This window comes from Copadichromis virginalis, linkage group LG12 (genome assembly GCF_057382275.1).
Source record: "Copadichromis virginalis isolate Kocher_CV1m ecotype Utaka linkage group LG12, C_Virginalis_male_GT1.1, whole genome shotgun sequence".
Classification (NCBI taxonomy): domain Eukaryota; kingdom Metazoa; phylum Chordata; class Actinopteri; order Cichliformes; family Cichlidae; genus Copadichromis; species Copadichromis virginalis.
In genome coordinates, this window is record NC_140629.1 from 4,877,509 (window position 1) to 4,896,614 (window position 19,106).

Genomic DNA, 19,106 nt, shown 5'->3' on the forward strand with positions numbered 1-19,106 from the left:
TGCATAACATTGTTCAACTGACTTGGAGAGCCACTCATAGTGCAAATGAAAGAGTATAATTAGGAATGTCCTTATGTTAGATTTGGGTACCATCCCACCAAACCATTTGACAGACGGTGAAATCAAGGAAATGGCCAAATGTTCCGCCAAGGCTTATTTTTGGACTCATGTAATAACAGTAATAATATTAAAAGCGGCACATTTAAAGGGTTGTCCAAGAGATTTTATACAGGAATCAGTTGAAAACATTTCGAAAAATCACATTTGTGTTGGGATTGTATGTCGCAGCAGTTGTGTCATGATGAACAGTAACAGCATTCTTCTGGATTAAATAAAGCTAGCCTAATTTCTCTTCAAAATCAGGAAAACTTGCAATGACTTTTGTTGCATTGGACAATGACAGGAAGTGTCAAAGTTGCTACAATTCACAGTTTACCACAACAGCTCTTCAACCAAAGCAAGTAACTATTTTGAGGAGAAAGCTCTGAAAACCCATAGTAAGTTAGCACCTGTCTGCAAAATGAAAAGTATTACTTTTATGTTCTTTCTCCGACCTTTTTAAGGTGAAGGGTTTGCATGTCTGAGTGATCCCACAAGTATGTTGTCTATGATGCATTTGCCCCTGGTACGGTCTCCTGAGGCAAACTGCTGGTGAGGGGCAGCGCTAAGTTTAATTCAACAGACACCTATAAAGAGCACCACTATACACTGGATAGGGGGAGGGGTTCATCGGCAAGTGCTTGGAATATTTTTTTAAATAAATGAGTTTGGCCGTATCATACCTGTGATGTGCAAAGTCATTTTGATGAAACAGTTTGTATGTGTATGTGAGTGAAGGAATATGTATGTACACACAAAATAAAAAGGCTTGTTTGGTGTCAGCCTTAATAATATGATTGGAAAGCCATGTTGTTGGTCTTCTAAGTTGGTCTTTATGTGTTAAATATATTTGAAGTGGTGATTTGCCTGTGATACAGTGACACTCCTCTACAAACACAACCCAAATATGTCTGTACTGAGACATACCTTCTGACCACAAGACGAGACACATCCTACTTTACTCTTCTTCGTCACTGTTTTTCCCTTGGAGTAAGCAGACAGCTGTTACCCAGACTCTGAATAAAAGCAGACTTAACACAAAGGCATTTCTGGGGCAGACGGGAGGGGCAACCATCCTTAAGAATCCTAGCTGTAGCCCAACAGTCTTGGCGATACTGCTTTAAGAAAGGTCACAAATGTATCAAAGACTTCTAATGGGCTTAAAGGTTGGTCTTTATTTCTATGCATGACATACTGGGTGCATCAGGCATTTGAGGATGCTCCGTGGGGGCTAGAAAGCAAGAAGACCCATGTTGATTGTCTCCTAAATCACTGCAATCTCAGTCCAAAGAACAAGAACTTCACTGACTTTGCACGAATGGCTTTCACACTAATCTAGGCCACAGTGACATCTTCGGTGTTTCTTTATTTACAAAGTGATGAAATACTTTTACCCCTTTCCCCAACTTCTTTCTCAAGGTAATAACAGAGTGGTCACTCAAAGCGCTCACACACAGCTGTAGACAGATTGACTTTACACAATAAAAAATAGCATTTCGATACAAAATGATACAGCAGTACACCTTTTTTGGGGGGAGGAAATGTAGAGCATTTCAAAAAATCGAGGTAGAAAATAAGCACACACTGCTCGACTGATGATATCGGACATGGGTTCGTACAAGTCACTGAGGAGATAAAAAGGAAATGTACTGAACTGGGGGGGGCACACATCCTGATTGAAAAGAGAGATAAAAACACTGTCAACAACCAGTGAGGAAAACGAGTCTTAAGAATGTGGAAATTCTAATTATTAAAGTGGAAACGTTTAGTTGCCTGGAGAAAAGTGAAAAGCTCCACAGTATCATGGTTTCTGTGCGATGCAGTGTCTGGGTTACCCATGAAACACCGCTGCCACCACTTCTGTTTTGATTAATGTATACAGTGGCATGTAAGAAAAATATGTTTCATGCAGACACAAAACAAACTACCTTCAAACACTGAGAAGTTCTCACTATGTTGTGTTAAATCAGCATTTTCCACCCCACTTTGTTCTACTTGGAATCACCAGATTTTAAACAACTGGGTGACATCTAGGGTGCTCAAAATAAATTCAGTCGGAGGACCAGCTTGAAGGCTCTGACTTTAGATGGCGTGATATAAGTTTCAGTCCTGTAATACGCCTCAAAGTGTTTACCTCCCGTTTGAAAAATAATCATCGGGGATTTGCGTGGATACACGATGAGAGGGAGATGCTCAGAAAGCCACGAAACAAACGTTATTTGTTATCAAACATCAATTTTGTTAATATACAGAAATCTGCTTGCCTTATGGTCTCTTTGAAAGCCCTAGAATGATTGATTGTGTTTATATGTCATTTCCTTTGTTACGGCATTATTCCATCATAAATCTGGAACAGGATGGAATTGTGGCATATGCACAAAAGCAGTGTCGACTTGAATAGTCCATCAAGTACGCTCTGTGATTTTCTTTCCAAAATAGAATGACTGACTCACACACTGAAGTGATTGTGCTGTCTGCAGCGAGCCACTAACACTGACTTTTATCCCGTTAGGCCGTGTCTGTCTGCAGGCCGGCTGTTTATGTGTCGCCTTTTAAGCACCGAGTGTCCAAGAGCAGCGACTTTAACCATTCGGCCTTACACTTTGAGAGCTTCGTGTACACCCACGGCGGAAAGCCGACGGTTGATGTTGCGATAGCGACACCGGAGAAGGTCACGATAAGTGGAGCGCAGGTCTCGATTGAAGAAGGCGTAGATGAAGGGATTCATTAAGGAGTTGGCGTAACCTAACCACAGGAGCGTGCGCTCCAGCCAGATGGGCACACAGCTACATTCCACTCCGCAGATAAAGGGCCTGGCGGTGGACAGGATAAAGAAGGGCAGCCAGCACACGGCGAAGACGCCCACAATCACCCCCAGTGTCGTGGCCGCTTTTTGTTCCCGCTTGAAGATGGAGATGTTTCTGCGCTCGCGGGTCAGCAGGCGGGACAATGCGGCACACTCCTCTGCCACGCCGGGCGGCTTCAGGCCCTGCATTCGGAGAGCCTCGTTAGCCACTGTTTCGAGACGCTCGCGTCGTGAAAGGTTGGTGAAGCGGTGCTTGGCGCCGCTCTTGCGAGCTGCCCTGAAGATCTTGTAGTACATGACCAGCATGACCAGCATAGGGATATAAAAGGCCACAGCTGTGGAATAGATGGTGTAGCCAAAGTCTTGGCTAATGAGGCACACACCGGCTGTGTGGACGTTTTTGGCCCAGCCACAGAAAGGCGGCAGTGTGATGGATGCTGACACCAGCCAGACTCCCAGGATCATCTTGGCCATCAGCTGACCGTTCTGCCGGGCTGGGTAGGTGAGAGGTCGTGTGATCCCCAGATACCTGCGAGAAAAGGAGACAAATGAAGCATCATTAGCAAGTACTAAAAGCATTTGATGTCACATTGACATCTTGTTTTAAACTCCTCATCTAATATATTCTCTCTGTCATCTCAAAAACAAAATCTTATTATTCATTTATCATTTACAATCCACCCTTTTAGGCTTGTAGTGTGGTAGCATCAAAGAAACGTCCCCTCATTTCAAAGACAGACATCTGGATGAAAGGTCTTAAGCTCTGTCATTGCCCGGAGGGTTATTTGCTGCTTTTTCTTTGGCTCTTTGAGCTTGGTAAGTAGAGAACGAGCTATCAATCAAACAGGCAGCTCAGTGGTTTCAAATAGCAGCTGGAGGTGTCAGGGAAAAAAAAATAAGGACAAAATGAGGTGTGAAAGGCTCGGATTTGTACAAAACTGGGAAAATAGCCACTATTCACACAAAATGATAAATCTGTGTGTACGACACTGCATGTTTTGGCGGCACGCCCGCAGCACTCATCAGCACCAGATGCGTCATTGATGAAAACTCTATATTCCACTCTCCGGGCTATTTATCTGATTTCTGCTTTGCTGTTAATTCTAACATAAAAAAACTTGGTAAGGATCGCTGTGATTCACTGTCAAATTACATTCAGTGCTTTTCGACTTGGGTCTTTACTCTATTGACAGGTTTTTAAAAGTTCAGCTTGTCAGGTGTAGCTTTAAAATATGACTTCATCTTTAAACGTTTTCTCCAGTGTTTGTACAGCTTAGTATTATGCTAGTCACAAATATTACAGAGCTCGCTGCCATCTGCAGCTCATTTTCTGTTACCTTCAGATTAAGTATGGACATTAACAAACTTGGCTGTCAAATAACATTATAACACTCCACAGAAATCATTTCTAGTGCGTTTTTAAGAGATGCTGGTTGTAGACACATCTGAGTGAAGGTATACAAAATGTCAAAATGCTCTCTAGTCCAGCACCTCTGATGCACACTGGTGCCTATTAACTAGTGCCAACACATAATGCAAGTGGTATTGATCTAAATCAGAATGACTCTGAATGGACACCAGGGCTACAACTAGCGCTTTGCTAGGAGCGCTTTATTATATCCTTTCCTCACCACCAACACACACACACACAGACATCTAACCCAGATCAGATTTTTTTTAATCGGCTTTAAAAAGCCTCACACGCCTCGTATCAGAACTGCCACGCTGAATGAAACATCAGTCGTTTATCTGAGACAGGTGTCATTATGTTGTCGCCCATGGCAGGTCTTGTGGGCTGACGGTGGTAGAAAATACTGCGACACTAAAGAAAGAAAGAAAAAGATACAGCTACAGCTGGTAGTTGCGTTGGTGTAGGTTACTTTTGTCATTGGTTACACGAGACAGTAACTTTTCAGTTTCCATGTAAACTGTGTGCCGCGCACCATCACACTGTCAGACTCCAAGATCCTTCAGCTCAGGTTGTCCGTCCTCAGTGGACGTTATATAACAACTACTTTGTGTTCATTCTTCTAATCCCTCCACTAATCTGAGTAGTTTACACCCCTCACTTAAAATGTACTTAAGTTTCACAGGGGAGACTAAACACACAGACAACAATGTCAAATAAATATGAAACAGAGCCAAGATGAGTACGTGCCATGCTTCTACGGAATTCATAATAGATACGCAGTAATGCAACACTCCTCTCTGAATCCATTACTCAGTAATGAAGATGGTAATGGTAAATGGTAAATGGCCTGTATTTATATAGCGCCTTACTAGTCCCTAAGGACCCCAAAGCGCTTTACATATCCAGTCATCCACCCATTCACACACACATTCACACACTGGTGTTTGTGGTGCTTATTTGGGGGGATATTTGTTTGTCAGTGGAGGGTGGAGGGCAGTTCTCTGCCACCATGACTCATCTTCAGACCTTTAGAAGGCAGAGCTGTTTCCAGGCACACTCTCATTGGACACACAATCCTCTCATCGTCCTTCTGGAGACAAATGACTGCCGGTTTGGCTAAGAGAGCACGCATTTTGACACTTCATTACACTGCTTCTTGCATATCTTGCAGCAGGATGTGCTGATGCAAACATCTGTGGGTTTAATCATTCTTATTTTTGCATTCTAAAAATTGAACTTTACTAACCCTGGAGAGGCAGGGTAACAAGAAACAATAACAACGGCAAAAAACATGTACGTGTAGTTCCCTTTGCCACGTACAACGTAACAGTGATAGGTTAATATGGCAGAAACATGCATTCAGCTCAGAGATAAAAGTATACTGTTCTTTCTCCCTCTCTCCACTAACTCCTGTGTTCACCAGCTGAACACAGTTAGTCCCCAGCACTGACACGCTGCCACATTATGAGCACTGTCAGAGTGAGACAAAAAACATAAGTGCGCCACAGAACTGAGCTGAGAAACCAAGCAGCATCGCTACAAGGGATGTCTCCCACATTACACACAGTCACTTAATCCAATGTTGATATTAAAATACAGAACTTTTATTTTCATACACAGGGATGTGCAAAAGTGTTGAACCACGGACCCAGACTTTCATTTTTATTTTTATTTTTTTGCAAGCTTCCTGGTGTTCTTTCAAAGTTTTTCTTTAGACATTGGCTTCTTTTTAACAAATTTACAGTCAATATAGTGGAATTTTTTTTTTTATTATTAAGCTACTTAACATTGACCTGTCACTCATTCAAGCGTCAAAAAGTTACCTAACTAAAGGGATAAACCTGTGTTGTCTCTAGACAGACAAGAACCAAATAGCATTTTATGCACTCGGTTACTAGCAGTCTGTCTTAAAAATATATCATATGTTCTCGTTTCTTTAGCTGAATCTATAAAAAATGCAAAAGACAGACATAGTTTGACAGGCACAAAATTGTATTTTTGCACCAGCAAGGTGATTCCCAATGAGCTATTATCAAAAAACCTGGTATATCTCACCATGGTGTGCAGTTTATCTCAATAAACTGGATAGATGGAGGGCCTATAAAACTAACTACAGTAGATGAACAGTATCTGAAAGTCATGTCTTCAAGAAATAGGAAAAAACCCAGCAAAGATCATCCACATTCATTGGACTGTGTTGAAGAAAAACGGTGGTCATAGCAAATATTGACTTTCAAGTTAGAATTGAACTGTATTTCCAGTTATTTAAAAGGGTTCTTATATGGTGCTTTTTCTACTCAAGCTTTCAATGCACTTTGTACAACATGTCTCATTCATGCTTTTTACTTCATATAAGTGTTTTCTAAAAAAACATTCACAGTCCAATCTTGAACTCCAGGTTCAAGATTGGAAAACTGGGAAAGAAAGAAAACTGGAGCAGCCAGACTTCGAACCACCAAGCTTCTGAATAAACGATGACCTGCTTTACCTCCCAAGCAACAGCCTCTCCATTTGCATGTTATAAGTAAATTGCTGCATCTATTTCCTGTTTATAGGAAAACATAAACAAGAGGTGGCTCAAGACTTACGCATTGCTGGACCATCTGCAAGTCTGAATAGAAATCTAGAGCATTTTTCAAAATGCATACCATATTTGAACCTTGCAATATGATGAAAGCGCAAGCTAAATACACAGTGGCAGTGGATTATAATCACCTCCTATACAGTGTGACCTGAACACAGTCAGTGATGTTTAAATTATTTTTTTTATTCACATCTCTGGTAGATACAGCGGCCCTCAGGAATTACCTGTCCATAGGTAACCAGAATGTCCAAGCTAATGGAGAATTCCATTACCTCCACTAGGCTACCCCATAGAGCACAATATAGTGTGCTATTTTCTGCTCTGAAACACTGTAACTGGCCCTCTTGTGCAACAGTCGTCAGTCATCTCCAGGAGAGCCTCACAAACCTTTTACTTCTGAGAGGGGAAACATGGTGAAATATTTATCCAAGCCATTGGCTGAGAGACAGGGTGGTAAATTTGGAGCTCTGTGTCTGTCAGAATACCTTTTTTCCCACAGAAACTTTCCACTGAAGTCCCTTCACTAAGCCATTTATAATTCAAGCACAAATGTGCAGGGAGGGGGTCAACATGAGTTTAAAATTTTTAAGTGTTGCCCGTTTTTGGAAGATCTCTGAATTCATCTGCGTGTGATTTAAGCGAGCGGACAGAGAGGTGCAAACGTCACCTGAAATCAAACCGTTTTTTGAGAAATGCAGCTTCATTGCTTTATGAGCTTGGTTTGATTTATCTAAAGTGAACGAGAGTGCTGAAAATGGGAAGATCTCAGAAAACACAGTTCAGTGTTCACTCGAGTGTCAGCTGTGTGCAAGATATACCGTAGAAAAGCTTGTTTGCTTATTGATTTGTTAAGTACACCGTGTTGTAATAAAGGTATTATGAGCTGGACTAGCTCTAAACAAATGTAAGGTTTGACCTCTGGATATGATAATTAAAAAATAAAATAAAGAGCACAGTTGTTCAACACATGCATTTATTTATTCTGAGCTTTCTTCAGCTGAAGCACAACAGATGTGTTCAGTGAGAGCTCTGGAACATTTCTCCGACATCTGACAACGAGTCAAGTCCTCAAGGAGCGCTTCAGCTCTATTTGAGGAAGCACCATAAGACAGAAATTGAGCTGCTTTTCTTCTGACAGAGCACGACGTGAATTTTCAACAAGAAAGCAAAGGAGCAGCTTCGTCTTTTTCCGGGTTTTACACACAATTAAGCATTTTTGTTCTAACACACTTATACCTGTTTAGGTCAGGTTCTGTTCTCTTGCCTGATTTCTGCTCGTGGTGAGGTGAGAATGAGTGAGTAAAATAATAATAGAGCTGTTTCTTTAATCACATTTAGACTCTTACATAAGCTAAACTGAGTCATCCCTGGACAGACACAATTCTTCCCTCAGATTTGTGTATTACCTCCAGCCAGTCTGTGAATAACTATTATTTTATTTCAGCCAATGTGTCGAGGAGGGAATTGCTACTTAAGGCAAGGATTTTTTTTTAAGAGAAAAAAAAGTTGATAAGCCAAATTTATGCAAACTTTATAGTTACTGACAACAAACATAACACCTTAATTTTCCTTTTCTTAAACTGATAAGACAAAAAAGTGTTGAGGGGGTGACTGCAGTTTTGTTTTGTGTTTTTGCATTTCACACACACACAACATGGCAATGCTGGACCGAAGCTTTAGTCCAACCTGAAACATTTAGACAACTTTTGCACATTAATAGTTTCTTTGCGACCACAACATTTTGACAATAATCTACATTTTGATCTTATCCTGCAAGTTTCTATTTTACCTGTCAAGCTAACACTTTGCAATCTTCAAGGTGCTGGAAACATTCCTCAGAGGGTGTTTTTCCATAATAACATGATTGCATCTCACAGTTCATCCACATCCATGATGTGAACCTCTACTGCATGCCAAAGGTGCTGTGCTGGATTGGTGACAGTGGAGGCCATTTGAGTGAACTCACTGCCATATTCAAGATGATCTGAACTCTGTAACATGGTGCGTTATCCTCATGGAAGCAGCCATCAGGAGCTGGGCCCACTGTGATCTTAAAGAGATGGATGTGGGACTGAAACCTTGCTCAGTTGGTTCTAAAGTACATCCCTCACACTATTATACCATCACCACCAGCCTGAACTGTTGATATAATTCGGACCCCATCTCAGTGTTGACTCAACAGACCAGGCACTGTTTTACCAGTCTTTGTTTTTTTTGTCCAGTTTTGGTGAGCCTGTGTTGTAGCTTATCCTTAGCTGACAGGAGCAGCACCCAATGTGGTCTTCCAGCCCATTCTCACTCTCGAGTAACATCCCAACGATGTTTCACGTCCCGCGGTGTTCCTGAGGAACGCGAAAGGTGACCTTCTGCGTTCTTATGCTACACGCCGGGTTATTGGTGAAATCCAGTAGAATGATGGTCCCGCGGTAATACACATTCCAGCCATGTATTCCAGCCCTAACCATAACCTTATCCCTAACCATAACCTTATCCCTAGCGTTAACCAGCAATTTAATGACGTTAAATAGTTTTCCAAAGTGATTTAAGTAAAATGAACGAACATGTGTAGATTGATTCCAAACGGTTCTCATGTTTCCTCATTTTTCTGATCTCGTCATTTATGGACATGTTGGGCGCCCAGAAGCATAATATTTTGACGGTTTGTCACCTAGCGTAAAATATTACGCTTTGGGAGTGAGAACGTGTTGGCTCTTCTGTTGCTGTAGCCTAGATTCAACATGTTGTGCATTCAGAGATGCTCTTCTGCATTCCTCTTCTGCATTGTAACAAGTGGTCATTTGAGTTGTTGTTGCCTTTCTATCAGCTTGAAGCAGTCTGACCACTCTGGCAACAACAACGCATTTTATCCCTGAGAACTTTTTCTTGCTGGTTAGTTTTTCTTTTGTGGACCATTCTCTGTGAACCCTAGAGATAATGTGGGAAAATCTCACCAGATCAGCAGGTTCTGAAATACTCGAACCAGCCCATCTGGCACCAACAACCATGCCATGTTCAGAGTCACTTAAATCACCTTTCTTCCCCATTCTAATGCTCAGTTTGAACTCAGCAGGTCCTCTTGACCAAGTCTAGATGCCTAAATGCATCAAGTTGCTAGTAGGTATCTGTGATATTTGTGTTAAGGGGCAATTGAACAGGTGTACCTAATAAAGTGGTCAGTGAGTCTATATAACTTCTTTTAATCTGACTGAATGTTAAACTTATACCCCTCTAGCGTTCATTTTTTTTCTCCAGTTCAGCTGCATTAAAAGGTGTATACCATGGTAGCCACACTGACCCATGTTATAATATTGCAACAGCTGCAATCAAACTGTTACTCACATGTGTATACGGTACCACCCATGTCCAGACTTGTGACTGAGATTAACAGAAATTGATTACTACTGTATTGTCCTGTAAGCACTTAACTATCCATGTGGCACCACGGGGAAATGTGGGCATGCTGAACACAGCTCAAGGACAAATCTGAGACAAAAGTTATCTATAATCCTTCTCAACATTCTCAACCTGCTTTGGGGTCCCAAAACAATCCTGGTTTTCAGTGCTCACCAATAACATCCCTGACCCTTTAAAATCTGTTGGATTTGTTCTATTTTGTTAATTATGTAGCAATGAAAACCATTTTCTATTGTTGACCTATTTACAGAGTCACCCTGTATACTTACAAGACACACCTAGCTTCACAAAGCACTTCCCCTCATCAGACTTTAAATCCTTTATGTCTGTTTTACTTCCTCCTAATTGTTGTAAACCCTCTGGGTGGATATTTTATGGCCTTTCCTACACAACTCACCACCTGTCACTATTGGAGGTTTAAGGGCTCTCACGGCAATAGGGATGATGGGCAGCTATTAGTGCCACAGTGATAAATGAAATCCACTTCCAACAGTCATTGTGTCCATCCCAGTCAGAGCTGGGTGTCCTTGGACAACAAAGGAAAAACAGCAGAGAACAGAAGAGAGCTGAGCGGGGCAGATAATAGGGTACAGGAATAAAGGAGAATTAAAAAGCTGGGCAAAAAAAATCTGGAACACAAAAGCATTGAGTTAAACCAGAACGGTGACAAAACAAAACAGCTGGGATTAAAGTATCTGAGGAAAGTGCACCAATGAGACTCAAGGGTGGAATATATGCATCCCAACTAAAGTTTTTACTGGTGTTCCAGCTAGCCTCAGTCAAAGTCAGTTTGATGATCTTCCCTTTATAATGAGGGCGTGAGAGTCAGTGACCATACAAAAATGTGGATAATGTAGGAGGCACTGCATGGCCCCTAAATCCAACATCAGTGTTGCTCTACATGCAGAAACACGTGGCAACAAAACATACATAAAACTAAAGTACGGAAAAGTAACTTCTTCAAAGTCCTTCAGAGCAAAATGTTGCAAATTTCTAGTCCAGCGGACCTGCTTGGGTAAAATTTAAAAAATAAACGAATAAAAGTCAGACTGTTTCGACTAATTCACCAACACCTGCCGATAGGGCTACATAACAAATAACCAACAAGCTCCACTTCCTTTTGTGTTTTTTTTTTCTAAAGCGCCATTTTCAAGGTCAATAATACCATTTATGTCTTTCCTCGTGTGTCTCTCACTGCTGCTGCTCCTGTTATGTCACGTCATTTGATTTAAACCACTGCTGCCACCTTTTTCTGTTGCCGCTGATGTTGTTGCTGTCTGCTATTTCTGGTCAGCGCTGCATCACAAGCACTAACGCACCACTTACATCATGCCTTTATCAATACTGTTACATTACTCTACTGCCATAGTGCAGTATTTGCAGTTTATTTGAACCAAGCAATTCCCATCACACACATTATTTAACACTGTTCTGTTTCCAGCATGCTCCTCCGACTCTTTGTCCCATCAGACCCCGACAACATCATACGACTCCGACCTCCTGCCAGTGTTTCTGATCTCTTCTTCCTGACAATGGAGCCCCAAGAGGACTTTATTCTGCTCTTCTGCTCCTCGAGCTAGTTCCCAAGCACTAACTCACATCTTTCTGTGCATCATGGCTTGTTGGTCAATCTATCACACACTAGACATTTTATGTGTGGCTCAGTTATTTCTATTGCTGGTTGTTTGGCTGTTGGGTAAAGAAGCTGATTTGAAAAAAAAATACAAATAGCTTCTTTTTTTTTTTTTTGAACAACACACAGCACAGGTTTTTCACTATATGGAAAAAAGTGGGCCAGACCTCTTAATCTTTGATATCAGGTGTTTTCACAAAGTTGAAGAATTTAGGGGGCTTCGCAGCCGAGTGTGAAGCAGTGGGAATGAGAATCAGCACCTCCGAAGGGTGGCTGGACTCTCCCTTAGAGACGAGGTGAGAAGTTCAGCCATCTGGGAGGGGCTCAGAGTAGAGCCGCTGGTCCACATCGAAAGGAGCCATTTTAGGTGATTTAGGTGCTTATCTGCCCCAGATAAGCGGAAGAAGATGGATGGATGGATGGAAGAGTTTAGGGACCACAGCAACCATAGCTAATAGATGCTAGCTGACCGCTGACGTAGTTAGCAGCCTATTAGCTGTTTAACAACATTTGGGTGTTAGCAGCTAATAAGCTTACCTTTGCAGCAATGTTTTAGTTATTGCTGTTTTGTTAATACCATGGCAATTGCATTTTAACAGCTCAGAAGCAATTTAGTGATTACTTTGTTGCCTGGCGTTAGAACTTCACAATCGAGGTATTTGTTATGACATTACCTTCTGATCCTTGTGCTTGCTCTCCAAGCGATGCTGTTAAGTGACTTGCTTTGCAGTCTCATAAATTTTTGGTTCAGATCATATGTCTTTGTTCTGTTTTTAATTAATATTCATGTAACAGAGGAAAACTGGTCTCAATTTGTTTCAGCTGCACAGCCTCACCTATAAATAACTATTATGTAAGTAAAAAATAATGAGGTTAAGACAGAATTTATGTATGCATGGAGCCTTTTGATTTGGACCAGCACTGTTAGGAAGCTCCTCAGTCCACAAAAACTTTTTCTCAGTTACCTGAATGTTGTGTATTTTTGTTAGAAATGAGACCATTCTCTCTTCTGTCACATTAGTAAATCGCTCCATCTTGTCACACAATCTACTTTTCCTTCCTGAATGGATTTATGCCTGCTTGTTATGCATTTAGCCATTTTCTGCTCCCTGTCAATTATTTAATGGAGTTCCTTTATGGTGGCAGCCATGGCGACCTGATTTGTAATGCAGCTACAAAGCCTCTAGAGGCTTTTGGCTCTCCAAAGGAAATTACATTTGTACATGCGCATGCTTGCCATTGTGCTGCGCTTACTGGCCACCTAAATATACACTTTCAGCTGTGAGTAGCATCTCACTAATAGTCTCAAATGCGAGCTCCCAAAATGTTACGTTAAATATTAAAGAGTGTACTCATTTTCTCTTCATTATTATACAACGAGTGAAGTCTGGTACTGGAAGGTGAATAAGTATGTGCCAGCAAATCCGTCTTCCTTTCCGTTTTTTTCCCTGTCATGATGATGAGAGAGAGCCAGGGTGAAGAGCCCCTCCATCTTTGTCACCTTCCCTTTGGTTCTGTCGCTCTCCCTCTCAAAGGACACCTTGAAAACTAAATAAGCTTAAAGGAAGTCTCAGATGTGGGGGAGGAATCCAAGTCTCCACTTCTTCCCGTTTTTCTTCTGACCTTTGAGAAAAAATGTTAAGCAATTTTAGTTACCAAGGATACCACAGACAGCTCCTCTTTTGAACCGACTCACTTTTTTCCAATTTGGCATCTAGCCAGCAGTTGGTATAGCTGAAGTAGCTGCGCGCCCCATTATACGCCATCATTTCATGCCTCTGCAAATGGAAAAGGACAGTGAGGAGCTGTAGCCAACTTGTTCCAGAGTCACAACACTACCATGCAACATAAAGGCAACTGTTGAGTGCTGTTCTTTTTTCAATCTCTTATCCTTTTACTGACCTTTTATTTTGGGCAGATGAAAATATCAGAGATATTAAAAAGCTCGGCTAAGAGCAAGAGGATATATTTAAAGGCTAAAACCCATGTGAGGGCAAAACAAGGCATCGTAAAGTTGTTGTAAAATAAAGTAGTATATATATATATATATATATATATATATATATATGTATATATATATATATATATATATACATATATATATATATATATATATATATATATATATATATATATATATATATATATATATATATATATATATATATATATATATATATATATATATATATATATATACATATATACATATATACACACACACACACACTTCTGAACAAACCAGAAGACATCTGGAACAATGTCCTCTGGACAGACAAGAGCGAATCCAAATCAGCGTTTGGCCACAATGCAAAGTGCTACATTTGGCGAAGACTAAACACAAGAAACCAGCACAAATACGTCACACCAGCTGTCCGCATGTTGGTGCAGGGGTGATGATTTGAGCTTGTTTTGCAGATATTGGATCTGGGCACTTTGCAGTAATCGAGTCAAACATGAACCCCTCTGTATGTCAGGCCATCTGTCTGACAGCTGAAGCTTGGACTAAACTGGGTCATGCAACAAGACAATGATCACAAGCACAGCAGCAAATAAACAGCAGAATGACTGAAAAAGAAAGAATCACTGTGCTGGCCCAGTCAAAGTGCAGACCTCAACCTGATTGAAATGTTGCGGTGGGACCTCAAGAGGTCTGTCCATAAATGAATGTCTGCAAACCTCACCTGAAACAGCATTGTAAAGAAGAGTGGGCCAAAGTCTTCCACAACAATGTGAGACACTGATAAAGTAAAAACATTTACTTCACGTTTTTGCTGCTAAAAGTGGTTCTACACGTTATTGAATCATGGGCAGTGCTCAGTTTTTCACACACTGCATTTTCCTTTTGGCTTCATTTCTGTTGTAGCAGTGGTATAGTGCAGTATGTCATATATTGTTGTGTATCTGAGGTTGTATTTAAATAAGGTTACAACCTGGTAAATGATTCTATTTCCTGATATGTAAAACTTCAGAACTGACAGCGTCAGTTTACCATCACTGTACCAAATCAAACTATATAAAAAAAAACCACCCAGCACGCCCCTGCGGGCGGTTTATCCTTCAAGCTCGGGTCCTCTACCAGAGGCCTGGGAGCTTGAGGGTCCTGCGCAGTATCTTAGCTGTTCCCAGGACTGCGCTCTTCTGGACAGAGATCTCCGATGTTGTTCCCGGGATCTGCTGGAGCCACTCGCCTAGCTTGGGAGTCACCGCACCTAGTGCTCCGATTACCACGGGGACCACCGTCACCTTCACCCTCCACATCCTCTCGAGCTCTTCTCTGAGCCCTTGGTATTTCTCCAGCTTCTCGTGTTCCTTCTTCCTGATATTGCTGTCATTCGGAACCGCTACATCGATCACTACGGCCATCTTCTTCTGTTTGTCTACCACCACTATGTCCGGTTGGTTAGCCACCACCATTTTGTCCGTCTGTATCTGGAAGTCCCACAGGATCTTAGCTCGGTCATTCTCCACCACCCTTGGGGGCATCTCCCATTTTGACCTCGGGACTTCCAGGTTATACTCGGCACAGATGTTCCTGTACACTATGCCGGCCACTTGGTTATGGCGTTCCATGTATGCCTTGCCTGCTAGCATCTTGCACCCTGCTGTTATGTGCTGGATTGTCTCTGGGGCATCTTTACACAGCCTGCACCTGGGGTCTTGCCTGGTGTGATAGAGCCCAGCCTCTATGGATCTTGTACTCAGAGCTTGTTCTTGTGCTGCCATGATTAGTGCCTCTGTGCTGTCTTTCAGTCCAGCTTTGTCCAGCCACTGGTAGGATTTCTGGATATCAGCCACCTCCTCTATCTGCCGGTGGTACATACCGTGCAGGGGCCTGTCCTTCCATGATGGTTCCTCGTCTCCCTCCTCTTTCTTGGGTTTCTGCTGCCTGAGGTATTCACTGAGCACTCAGTCAGTTGGGGCCATCTTCCCAATGTATTCTTGGATGTTCGTTGTCTCATCCTGGACTGTGCTGCTGACACTCACCAGTCCCCGGCCCCCTTCCTTCCGCTTAGCGTACAGCCTCAGGGTGCTGGACTTGGGGTGAAACCCTCCATGCATGGTAAGGAGCTTTCTTGTCTTTATGTCAGTGGCTTCTATCTCCTCCTTTGGCCAGCTTATTACCCCAGCAGGGTACCTGATCACGGGCAGGGCGTATGTGTTGATGGCCCGGATCTTGTTCTTACCATTCAGCTGACTCCTCAGGACTTGCCTGACCCTCTGCAGGTACTTGGTGGTTGCAGCTTTTCTAGCGGCCTCTTCATGGTTCCCATTCGCCTGCGGGATCCCCAAGTACTTGTAACTGTCCTCTATGTCTGCAATGTTGCCGTCTGGTAGTTCAATCCCCTCAGTTCTGACTACCTTCCCTCTCTTTGTTACCATCCGACTACACTTCTCCAGTCCGAACGACATTCCAATGTCATTGCTGTATAGCCTGGTAGTGTGGATCAGTGAATCGATGTCTCGTTCACTCTTGGCATACAGCTTGATGTCATCCATGTACAGGAGGTGGCTGACAACTGCTCCGTTCCGTAGTCGGTATCCGTAGCCAGTCTTGTTAATGATCTCACTGAGGGGGTTCAGGCCTATGCAGAACAGCAGTGGGGACAGAGCATCTCCTTGGTAGATCCCGCACTTGATGGTGACTTGTGCTATGGGCTTGGAGTTGGCCTCTAGTGTTGTACGCCACATCCCCATTGAGTTCCTGATGAAGGCTCTTAGGGTCCCATTGATCTTGTACAATTCTAGGCATTCCAGTATCCAGCTGTGGGGCATTGAGTCATAGGCCTTCTTGTAATCAATCCAGGCAGTGCACAGGTTGGTCAGTCTGGTCTTGCAGTATATATATATATATATATATATATATATATATATATATATATATATATATATATATATATATATATATATGTTGTTATTGTTCCTTTGTATGACCTTGCTGTTAAAAGGAGCTATACAAGTACATTCACTAAAGGCTTCTCCCTTTATTTTTATCTATATAGAACAATAGCTCATCTGTGTGCTTTCAAACATGAAGCATGATTGGTAAAGAAAAAATGTGCAGGTGTTCTCTTTTTTTTAGACTCTTATGTGCAAACGTTGCTCATTTATTCATGTGATCATCTTCTCATCCCAATCAGGAGCACAGGAGATCTGAGGGGCGATTGTAATCTTTTAAATGATTCGGTGCCTCTACAGCATGTCTTCTATCTAGTTGGATTTGTCACTTTAATTGGAAAATCTCTTGAAGTATAAATCAATTAAGCTGTATTCTATACAGAAAGATTTTGATCAAATAAATGACAAAAGTATGTTCAGCCAGAGATAATGACATAAGCAAAGATAGGACATGAGTTCAGCAAGATTGATATTAATAATTTCCAGCAGAAGAAAGCAATGAATTAAATTTGATTTTGTACTGGATGACACACATCAGAACATCAAACTTGGAGGTCAAATTCAGTGCACTACCCAGAGATGAAGAAATGACTAATGATAGGAATATTCATTATAGCAAGAATTTTGCTAATCTCATCTAAGGCGAGCCAGGGGGAAAAAATATAAATTATTCACCTGCGTGTGATGGCACTTTTTGGGGAAATTTAGGGTAAAACAAAATAAAAATGTAATAAAATGAATTAATTATACGTACTCCAAGGAAAAACTCATAATGTCACATATTTACATTTATATTAAAGAACTAGATACTTTCTGGGAACAAAGTGGTACATTATGACAAAATGTTGAATAGTATTTGATGTTATAAAAGCACAAATTAACTCCCAAAAATGTGGAGAGTTTTGCCACCGATTCACTTTGCAAGACTGGATCAAATTGTTGTGACAGCCGAGTACGGAGCCATATTGATGATTTAACCAGTAATGTATTTGCATGGGTCCATTGTGTTGAATGCACAAAAGCTGTCACCTCATCCTCACTTCTTTTTGTCTAAATACACTGCACTATTTTTTAATGCAAAAAAAAAGAAGTGCAACATAAGCTCTACTCTGATTAGAAGCTTCACAATCAACCTCACAGCTTTGTTTTCCTCATAAATTTACATTAGTTTTTGAAAAATGATGCTCTTTTCAAGGTCTCACTTATTCATGTTTTTGTTTTTCTTCTTTTACCTGCAATTATGGAACCAGTAGCTGTCTTAACTTTTTGCTGAAAACCCATATTTAATCACAGTTGTACACATCCATGTACATCCCCAGTCTCAGCGCGGCCTAATTTCAAAGACGGACAGACAAAATGCCATTGCAGGTGAGCAAACACAGCAGTGACAACAAGGTAATAACAGTGATAATAGTGATCTGGCAAAATAGAGGTTAGCATTGTGTTGCAGAAGCAGTGCGCATAATTATAGGTGAAAAACTGTCACTCTAAGAAAAAGTGCTGTGCAGCGAGGAATGTGTGCGAACAATGAAGCTGGCTTATTCAGACTGACTTATTATGTAGACTGACTGCATATGCACCAGCGTCCTGTTCATTTACATCATGAAATTATTCATATTGGGGTTTTATTCAATCAGATTTGGGAAACTGAGTGGCAGCGAAATCCTTCCTGTGTTGTACCGAGCTTAAGCTCCATCATTTGAGCTAAAGGAGGAAAACTGTGGTTCTTTCTAAGAGGTGTCTCCAACTTCCACAAAGCATATGCAGTTTTGAACTTAAGCATAGAGCAGCAATAAATATAGCACACAATCTGTTTTCTTACAGGTGATGTATATTTTTGTGCTCTCACAGACACGCCCACTCAATCCATGGACACTGGAACCGCTGATCTGAGCACCTACAAGCTCGTGAGTCATTACAATCAGGGGCACATTTCTTACTCACTGATGATTATGATATAATTTTTTTAAAAGTTTTCCTCACAAATGAGAGATAAATATGGTCTTTTACCTCTTTGAAGCAAACCATGCTAAAAGACACAAACAAATGTTTCATCGTAAACAGCTTCTGGCTCCCACGAATACCATTACTATCAGCATCAACAAGAAAAAGCAGTGTGGGCCTTTATCTGCTTTATGCCTGCCTGTTCACCTGCCTGATCCTCTGATTGTTATATCACTGCCTGTTGCTTTGGCACAATCTTAACAACACTTTCCAATTTTTAAGTTGTTTTGTTTTAATTAAAGCAGAAAATTGCTGA

At 41.4% G+C, this 19,106-nt stretch overlaps 1 protein-coding gene across 1 annotated transcript in view; it reads right to left on the minus strand.

Annotated features, from left to right (window-relative positions):
• Positions 1-1,117: 1,117 nt before the first annotated feature.
• The window catches only part of htr7c (5-hydroxytryptamine (serotonin) receptor 7c), a 31,816-nt gene continuing 13,827 nt past the window's right edge, over positions 1,118-19,106 (minus strand). The window contains exon 2 of the mRNA XM_085474436.1: positions 1,118-3,434. Coding sequence (XP_085330562.1) covers positions 2,696-3,434 — 739 coding nt within the window. The 3' untranslated portion in view covers positions 1,118-2,695. The remainder of the gene's footprint in view (positions 3,435-19,106) is intronic.